Here is an 8,364-nt window from a genome sequence, read left to right on the forward strand (position 1 = left end):
CTACAAAAAGAGCAGAGAAGACTATTTTTCCTTTTCCCTAACATATTCACAGGCTTAAATCTCTTACATTGCAAGTTCAGATGAGGTAAACATTCAACCTGTCAGTTAGGAAATCAGAGATTTTATAATTTATGAAATGGTCAGAAAATAAGATCTTAGCTTGACTGTCTTCAGTTAGAATGGAGAACAGATATCCCCTGCTGAAAAGCTTATTAGCTTATTTTATCATCTCATAACCCCTCTGCTTCATCATGTGTCTTCTTTTTTTTAATCTTTATAGCTTTCCTTTGAGTCTTTGTCAGTTTTAGGGAAGCAAGAAACATGGGCTTCTAAAAGTGAGACTAACTGCAGCTCCCACATTTTCTTCTTTTTTATGCTTCATTTTAGGCAGAGCTACATTGAAGTCCCAGTTCCTCATTATCTATTTTGCACCCTGGAACTTTTCTTCCTGTTTTTGTAGATCTCAAGTCACTCTCCATCTTGATTTTAAATCATTTGCATACATGTGTGGGTGTATAAATCTATATCTCCAAATGAATTCACAATTTCTAGCTATATGTATAAATTTATATATATGTGTACACATATGCAGAGGTGCACATATATATATAAAAATGTGTACATGTATACATACATATGTGAATATGTCAATATATATCTATATCTACATATATTCTCCAAAGAGCTAGCAATTCTCAACAAAAATATTGAGTTGGGTCTCAGACAACAATTTTCTAAACACAGTTCCTGATGTTTCCAAAAACCTGAAAGCCTGTGTTTTTCACTTGTGGTCCCTTTATGCATGTGGCAAATCATGTCTGAAAGGCACACCTAACTACATCTCTTCATTTGTTTAAAAAAAGAGAAAGCAGAAGGTTTCAAAAATAGACAAGTAGATAAAAGTACACTGGGGAGCTCTATTATGCGTGCACAGTTAAGTATCAATTTCACTGAAATTTGACCCTACTACATTTATTAGATACCAATGACAATGAATTCTTAGGGGTGTTGAAAGCACACACACTGCATAATCAATAAGGTAATATTGGAAGATGGTTAGGATAAACTGATTACAACACCAATAGCATACTTTTCTGGAAAAAGAATCATTTTCAAACAAAGGCATTCACCATGGAAACATGACACAAAGAGGAAGTAAACATCAAAATTTTGAAAATCTAGTAAAATCAGGTCACATTGAACTTACAGCTGCCTCTGTGTTTGATGCTCTAATCTGACACAAGTGTTTTCTAACTTTGACTGCTTCAGTTAATAAAATACAGTCATGACAGGCATTTAAATTTTTTAAATATTGAGGAACTTTATATATATAGGCTAATTAATATACTTTTAATTTAAAATATAAATGCAATACATATATCTTCTACAAGTTTTTTTTTTTTAAACAAAGAGATATACTTTGGGAATAACAGTGTTTTAGGACTGGTTTGTTTAAAGTATGCCTAGTCTCCCTTCTCCCTATTCCAGGCTCCTTTTTTCTTAGTTATCAAATATGTAGCAAAGCACTCCCTGAAGTAAAACTATTCAATTTTTTTTGTTTGTTCGTTTTTAGTTATTTGCTCTTCAGAATAACCTTCTGAAAGTGGAGAAAGAATGGGGGTCTTCTAAACCACGTCACTGACAGAACCAACAACCAGCTTAGGCACACTTAACACCGTGAATATTGCTATGAAGTTCTGTTCTCTTGAAGAAAACTAAAAGCCACTACATTCCTGATTTCTATTAAAATGTCAAGAGGCTTTTTGGCTTAATTTCTGTAATTCTGATAACATCCAGAGATATATTCATTTATAAAAAAAAAAATCAAGTCTGCTGGTGCCATCTTCCAAGAGAAACTCCACCTTGGTGTCATTCCCATTGTTAAGAACATTCTAAAAGTAGACACATTTTCAGCATAAAATATTAGCTAATGTCTTGATAATAGCCTCTTCGTGCTGCACAACGACTGGAATTATTCTGTGACTGGTTATTATTAACATTGACCAATAGTAATAATTATTTCAGTAGGAATGTGAAGAATATACAGACCTTTCAAGTTCCCTTTGAAACTAATGTTTTTCTCTTGTGAATCTATGGAAGTATCATCAACCCAATCCTTAATAGACCAACATTGTCATGAGGGCTAGTTTGGCTGCCAAACCCATTTGCATTGCTAAACTAGTGTCAGAGAGTAGCAAGCTAAGCGACTCCTCTGTTTTAGTGACGCAAAATCAGATTCCATGCCATCAGAGGAAATATATCTCAGTATCAGGTGTGAAAGACCATTGTTTCTTTTGTTAAAGTCCCATGCTCAGAGTGACAGGTGGAAGTCAAGGAGGAGTCCTGGTTGAACAAGTGCTTAGGATAGTATTTAATACAGCAGAGAACCAAGATACAATAGGACACAGTAAAGAATGTGGGCTGTGTAGATACAATATAGAATTTCAATTTAGGATCCACCATCTGTTATTTGAAAGGGGAATAAGGGAAATAAATGATTTTCAGTTCTCCATACATGCAAAGATAAGTTCATTATTACAAAAGTTTTGCTGTTGTATGTGCTGAAAGAAAAGCATAGGCGTTTAAACATTTTTTAAAAAATAAATCACTCAATAGGCTTAAGAAAAATACTCTAGTTCATAGTTCATTGATCTGACCTTTTGACTCAAGATCAGGGAATGAATCCAGGCTGAAAACCAAAAAACAAAACAGAGATGAATCATTTTACCATGAAAAAAAAAAAAAAAAAGGCATTTCCAGTCTCAGCTAAACTCGACTAGTTTTTATTGCATTATTTTTGAAATGCCAAGAAACTGGCTTTGGCCATAATATTTGCTGTCCAACTAAATCGCAGCTGCCAGTATGTGATTGCTTGCAACAATTAGCTAAACACTGTTATTTGACAAATTCCCTTGAAAGGGAAATAGATGCTGGAGGTGTGTCTAACACACACTGAGTCAAGTAACAAGTTAATCAGAGGGGGCTGCGCACAGGGAGAGAAGTTAGTAAGTCCTTGCCCAAGGAAGGGGTTTCAAACAACCTTACTTTTTTGAAAACCATATGTTCCTCCTGATCCTTGAAGTTCTCTCCAGTTTTCAGGAATAAACTGTGGGACTGGCTAAACAGGAGTGGGGGGGGGGGGGAAGCCACCAATTCTACATTCATTTTTTCAGAAGATCAGGGGAAAGGAAGAAAACAAACAATGCAAATATGTGATGGTATACAACAAGGAGAAATTAACACCATGGAACCTGCTAGCAATTTCCACCGAACCAGTACACCCCTTAACTGACAGAAATTCATCACGATATACACACCGATTAAAAACTCCACCATTACTCAGGCTGCCCTTAAAGTAAAAAAAAAAAAAAAAAAATGAACCACAATATTCAAAAACAGAATTCTCATAAGGTTTGAGAAAAATAGAGTGAAAAGGCAATGTTAGCTAAGCTCTTAGCTAAATCCACTCTTAATGGCCCCCAGTATTTAAGCTATCATGGATTAAAGCCATGAAAATAAAAATTTCAATTTGAAATTTTATTAGCATGTTGCTAAAATGGTCAATAAAAAACATCAACATGATCGGCTTTGTTGACAAAGTTGGAAAACTGCTCTTTCTGCTTTTAAAACTTTATTTCCACTTCCCCACCTTCTGAGATTTCTGTTATAGACAAGCCAAACGAAACGTACTGGCTATGGTGCTGGAACAACGCTGGTTTCTGGAATGTTGCCATGTCTTCCCCTCCCTCTCCTCCAACCCCTTTAAAAATGTGGTTATTTTGAAAACGCAGCCCTAGGAGGGAGCCATCTAGGGTTGAGAACAGCACCCTCTTGACAAATTCAATTCGCCGACACCTGGCGAACCTTCCCTTTGTCCGGAGTGGGGGGCGGGACCGGTCCTCCTCACCAAAAGAGCTGCGCCTTCAACCTCCCTGGACCTGGAAGGCATTCCTTCTGTCAGCAGGGGAGACTCACAGGCGAATGCGGGTGGGGAGTGGCGTTCGCTTCCCTGGGTGGAAAGATCGGGAGGCAAACCGTAGTTTAGCCCGGAGCCTGGGATAACAATGTCAGGAGACCCGGGGCTGGTGAGCTGAAGAGTCCCGGGCGGCCTCGGGGTAACCCGGAGTCCCGAAGTGCTCTCTTGTGGAATTATTCACAAGTGCAGAAGGGACAGGCTCGATTTCTTGGAAATCCTGCTGTCTTGGGGACACATCCATACTGGAGCGGATCGGTGCCCTGACACGCTCGATGCTCACCTCCCACCGGCCTTGTGTGTGCACCTTTGGGGCGCGGTGAAGGTCCCTTTCTAGGAGTGATCGAGGGTCATTCACTGACCAGTGACTCGCGGGGGAGGCCTGGTCCCTGCTCCCCTCGGCCCATTATCCAATCCCCACTTACAACCCAAGGTGGGTAGCGCACTCTGGGTCTCCCAACACCATCACCACCCTTAGGGAGCTCCGCCGAGCGCGCACCGCCCTTTGGGTCCCCAGGCGAGTTCCTGGGACTTCTGCCATCGCCAGAGAGTTGCGAGGCTGAGGCTGCCACCTGGGGAGCTGGTCGCTGCCGGCTGCCCTTAACCGGGGGGCGGGGGTGGTGAATCGCTGGCCTGGAGCCTGGGGGCGGGGAAGGAGCCGGGCGCCAGGAGACCGGAGTGGAGGGCGGCTCCCCCCTCCAGACTACTGCTACTCCTTGTCATCCACGAGGTCCGCGAGCCCCTGGAGCACCCGCAGGCGGCCGCTGGCGTCTATGCGGCGCTTCTCGCGGATGAGGTCTTCCAGGCTGTGAAACCTGGCCGTGTGCACCTTGTTGTCGGCCAGGTGCACCTTGAGATAGTACTGCTGCTGCGGGGGCTGCGTGCCGGCCGGCACCTCCCCGCCCGCCTTGAACTCCCGCTTGCCGAAGCGGCACCAGGCGGCGAAGCTCTCCGAGTTCGTCCAGCAGATCTCTTCGCTCTTGAGGCCCAGGTGGCCGCAGGCGTTCTGCACCACCAGCTCAGCCACCAGGGGACGGTAGCGGTACCAGCTATTCACCACCCGGCCCACGTTGGCCGCGCCCGCCTCGTACAGGCTGTCCTGGCGGATCTCGCCTTGGCACAGGTGGATGATCTGCCCGCCGCCCACGTACACGGCCCAGTGCGGGGCGGGCGCGGGCGGCTCCGGCGCGGGCTGCAGCCACAGCAGCTCCAACAGGTCGCCTGGCTCGCAGAGTGCCGGCAGGGCGGTGACCGCGTAGACGCTCAGGTCGGCGCCTTGCGGGCCGCCGCTCACTTTGGAAAAGATGCATTCCTGGCCCCGAAAGGCGGAGAACTGAGTTTCGTTGAGGACCAGCTGGTGCAGCAGGTGGTGGTGGTGATGGTGGTGGTGGTGGCGGCTGGGGCTCTCCGGGCAGGGGGCGCAGCCCGGGGGTGCCTTCACGCCGAACTTGTCGGGCTGGCCGCGTTCGTCCAAGTCCTCCTCTTCATCCGAGAAGAAGTAAGCGACCCCGACCCGCAGCTCGTCCTTTTCTATCCCTGACGGGTCCCCGGTGGGCAGCTCGCTGTAGTTGAGGTGGGTGATGCGGTCCAGTTGGTTGCCCATCAATGAGGCGGCGAGGCGAGGGCCAGGAGCGGGGATCTGCAGAAGCACAGGAGACACGCAGAGAACACAATCAGAGTCGCGCCCGGCCCTCCCCAGGACGAGCGGTGGCTCTGGGACCTGGCCGCCCGAGCGCCTGTCCTCGAGTCAACCGTCCCAGCCGAGTGCCCTTTGCCAACCGGGGGCCAGGACTGGCACAGAAGCCACCGGTCCGCGGACAGTCTCACAGTCTCAGACCCTGTACGGGAACCCGGGTCCAACTCCCACAAGAGAAAAGGCAGGAGGGCTGGAGGGCGTGCGGGGTCCTGGTGGGAAGGACAGGCGGGCTGGGGCAGCGTGGGAGTCAGGACACCCGGGAAAGGACGGAGGGCTGGGCTGGGAGAAGGAAGGGACGCCTCTGGTCCCAGAAGAGCTTGGAGCAAGCTGTGTTCACATGTCAGTCCCCACCCTCCCCAGCCCACCCCTCAGTTTTACACTAGATCACACTCCCCGACAGCGCCTCGCACAATGACAATTGCACACATCACAGGCACTCGCTTGACACCAACAAAATTTTGCACACTTGGGAGTCCAGACGCTCTGACAGGCTGGTACACTGGTGTGATAATGTCACATGCACACACAATGACAAACCTTCGCAACGACACACTCGGACCCCCACCTTCGCACACAATTCCAATCCCACGCTTGCACGCTAGCCCGGGCACGTACATCCATACTCTCAGGCACACCTGCCCACACAGGCAGGTGCACTCTGCCCCTGAGTTCTCTTGTTCCCCCCCCCCACCCCCCTTGCCAGCCGAGTCAATCTGGCTGCGCCAGGGCGAGGCTGCTCTGTCTAAAATAACCTAACAAAGAGGCGAGGGGAGGATGGGGAAGCCGGTGCGGGGTGCATGTGTGCGGCTGTGGGTTGTGTGACGAGGTCCACTTGCAGCCAAAAGACCCCTGTCCCTCCTACCCCGCACAGGGTCCAAACAATCGGACGAAGAAAACACGTTTCCAAGGCAAAGCAAACCACCTCTTCGTACCCGTGATTTCCCTGCTCCCGAAACCCCAAACTCCTTTAAAGTCTCCTGGTCCCCATGGGTGCCGCGGAGGTGGTGGTGACGAGCGGGTCCTGGGCGGCAAGCGAGGCTGCGGCTCAGTTCTGCCCCGCGTGGATCGGTGCGGTGCGGCCTCCGGCGCGGTGCCCGTGCGCCTGCCAGTCGGCGGTAGCAGGGGCGCCGGCTCCACCTGGGCAATCCAGACTCTGTTCTGCTTTCGTGCAGCCCAGAGGACGACTCTTAAGTAGCCGAAGCGGCTGGTTCCAGGGCCCGCCCCGGGACGCGCTCATTGGCTGGGGCGAGTGCCCAGGCTCCGTCAATCTCCGCCGGAGGGGGCGGGGTGCAGGGGCGGGTCTCCTGTGCGCGCCCCGCCCCGCCTCCGCGCACCGGAGCGCGCGCCGCCCTCGGGAGCGAGGTGTGAGCGCCTGCCGGGAGCGCGCGAGGGGAGGCCGGCTTGCCTGGGCGGCCCGCTTCCCTCCGCGCCCAGCAGCTGCTGCTACGGATCTTAACCGAGCGCACCATCCTCCCGGAATGGTGCTCTGCCCGGAAGAACAGATCCAATCAGTGAAGCTGAATCTGGGGGTGAAAAATCCCCACTGCACCCCGAGCACTTGGCGCGGCCCCAGGGCGAGGAACGCCATTGTTAGAGGCGGGCACCTGGGGCCCTGCTGGGGACCCCTGACCCTGGGTTCCTGAAGCCTCCTGGACTAGTCTTTGGCGCACAGGCACAGATGTTTTTCCTGCTGGGCGCCGATGCCTTTGAAATTGCGCCTGCGAGGTTTGGCTCCTCTCCTTTGACCCGCTTGAAACTGCTGACCTAGCACTTCCGCCTGATTTAAATGGAGCGCGGTGTCAAATGCGAATGAAAAGTCTGACCCCGACGAACCTCCTCCCTGACTGGGCCTGAGTTTGGCCTCCAATGGTCTGTCTATGAAAGGGGCGCATCAGGATGCCAACAGTTGGACCCAATTTTTTTTTTTTTTTTTACAGCCCCTGCTGCTGCTACTGCTGCTAAGTCGCTTCAGTCGTGTCCGACTCTGTGCGACCCCATAGACGGCAGCCCACCAGGCTCCCCCATCCCTGGGATTCTCCAGGCAAGAACACTGGAGTGGGTTGCCATTTCCTTCTCCAACGCATGAAAGTGAAAAGTGAAAGTGAAGTCGCTCAGTCGTGTCCGACTCTTTGCGACCCCATGGACTGTAGCCTACAAGGCTCCTCCGTCCATGGGATTCTCCAGGCAAGAGTACTGGAGTAGGGTGCCATCGCCTTCTCCTTTACAGCCCCTAGAAGTGCCATTGCTAAGGGATTTTTCGTGGGAGAAGGGTGTCCATCTGTAATTAATGATTGCATTTCTGGATGGAAGGTTAATGAATGTGCTCTGGATATTGGATGCTAAAGGATTACTTTCATACCTGTGAAATTTTAGAACAACAGTTTGAAAAACTTATGATGTTAAGACTTAAAGCGTTCTTAGACATCTAGTTCTACTTTCAAGGCTGGTCTCTTGCAGCTTCTCAGTGGATCCCAACCTCTTTCCACAGGGAGAATTGGGTGCTTCCTCTTTGTGCCTCCTTGGCAGCTGGCACAAACTCTTAAGAGTGCTTACCCCTGTTTCATTACAAACTTCTGTTGACTTTCCTCCTGTTTACAAAGTGAATGACTTGAGGACTGACTTGGGTTTCATGCTTCTTTGTATTGTGGGCCTTTTTTACAGTACGGGTATAGAATGGTTTTCATCAGCAGTAAGG

The 8,364-nt window shown here is 49.4% G+C and overlaps 1 protein-coding gene across 2 annotated transcripts; it reads right to left on the bottom strand.

The window, feature by feature from the left end:
* Positions 1-2,347: 2,347 nt before the first annotated feature.
* LRATD1 (LRAT domain containing 1) lies at positions 2,348-6,822 on the bottom strand. 2 transcript variants are annotated; one of them, XR_008700550.1, is made up of 3 exons: positions 6,602-6,822; positions 4,399-5,612; positions 2,348-4,306 (listed from the first exon to the last, which is right to left on the bottom strand). XR_008700550.1 is itself a non-coding variant. In XM_055540901.1 (2 exons), the coding sequence occupies exon 2, from the start codon at positions 5,574-5,576 to the stop codon at positions 4,683-4,685; it is 894 nt and encodes a 297-aa protein (XP_055396876.1). In that variant the 5' UTR covers positions 5,577-5,612; positions 6,602-6,822; the 3' UTR covers positions 2,348-4,682. The 2 variants fall into 2 exon arrangements, 1 of the variants encoding a protein (XP_055396876.1); XM_055540901.1 differs by having other exon boundaries at positions 2,348-5,612.
* Between the last annotated feature and the right edge of the window lie 1,542 nt (positions 6,823-8,364).

Source organism: Bubalus kerabau, chromosome 11, assembly GCF_029407905.1.
Source record: "Bubalus kerabau isolate K-KA32 ecotype Philippines breed swamp buffalo chromosome 11, PCC_UOA_SB_1v2, whole genome shotgun sequence".
Taxonomy (NCBI): Eukaryota; Metazoa; Chordata; class Mammalia; order Artiodactyla; family Bovidae; genus Bubalus; species Bubalus kerabau.

Excerpts from the sequence above, each read along its gene's own strand:
- LRATD1 (XM_055540901.1), bottom strand. The coding sequence starts at position 5,576 with ATGGGCAACCAACTGGACCGCATCACCCACCTCAACTACAGCGAGCTG.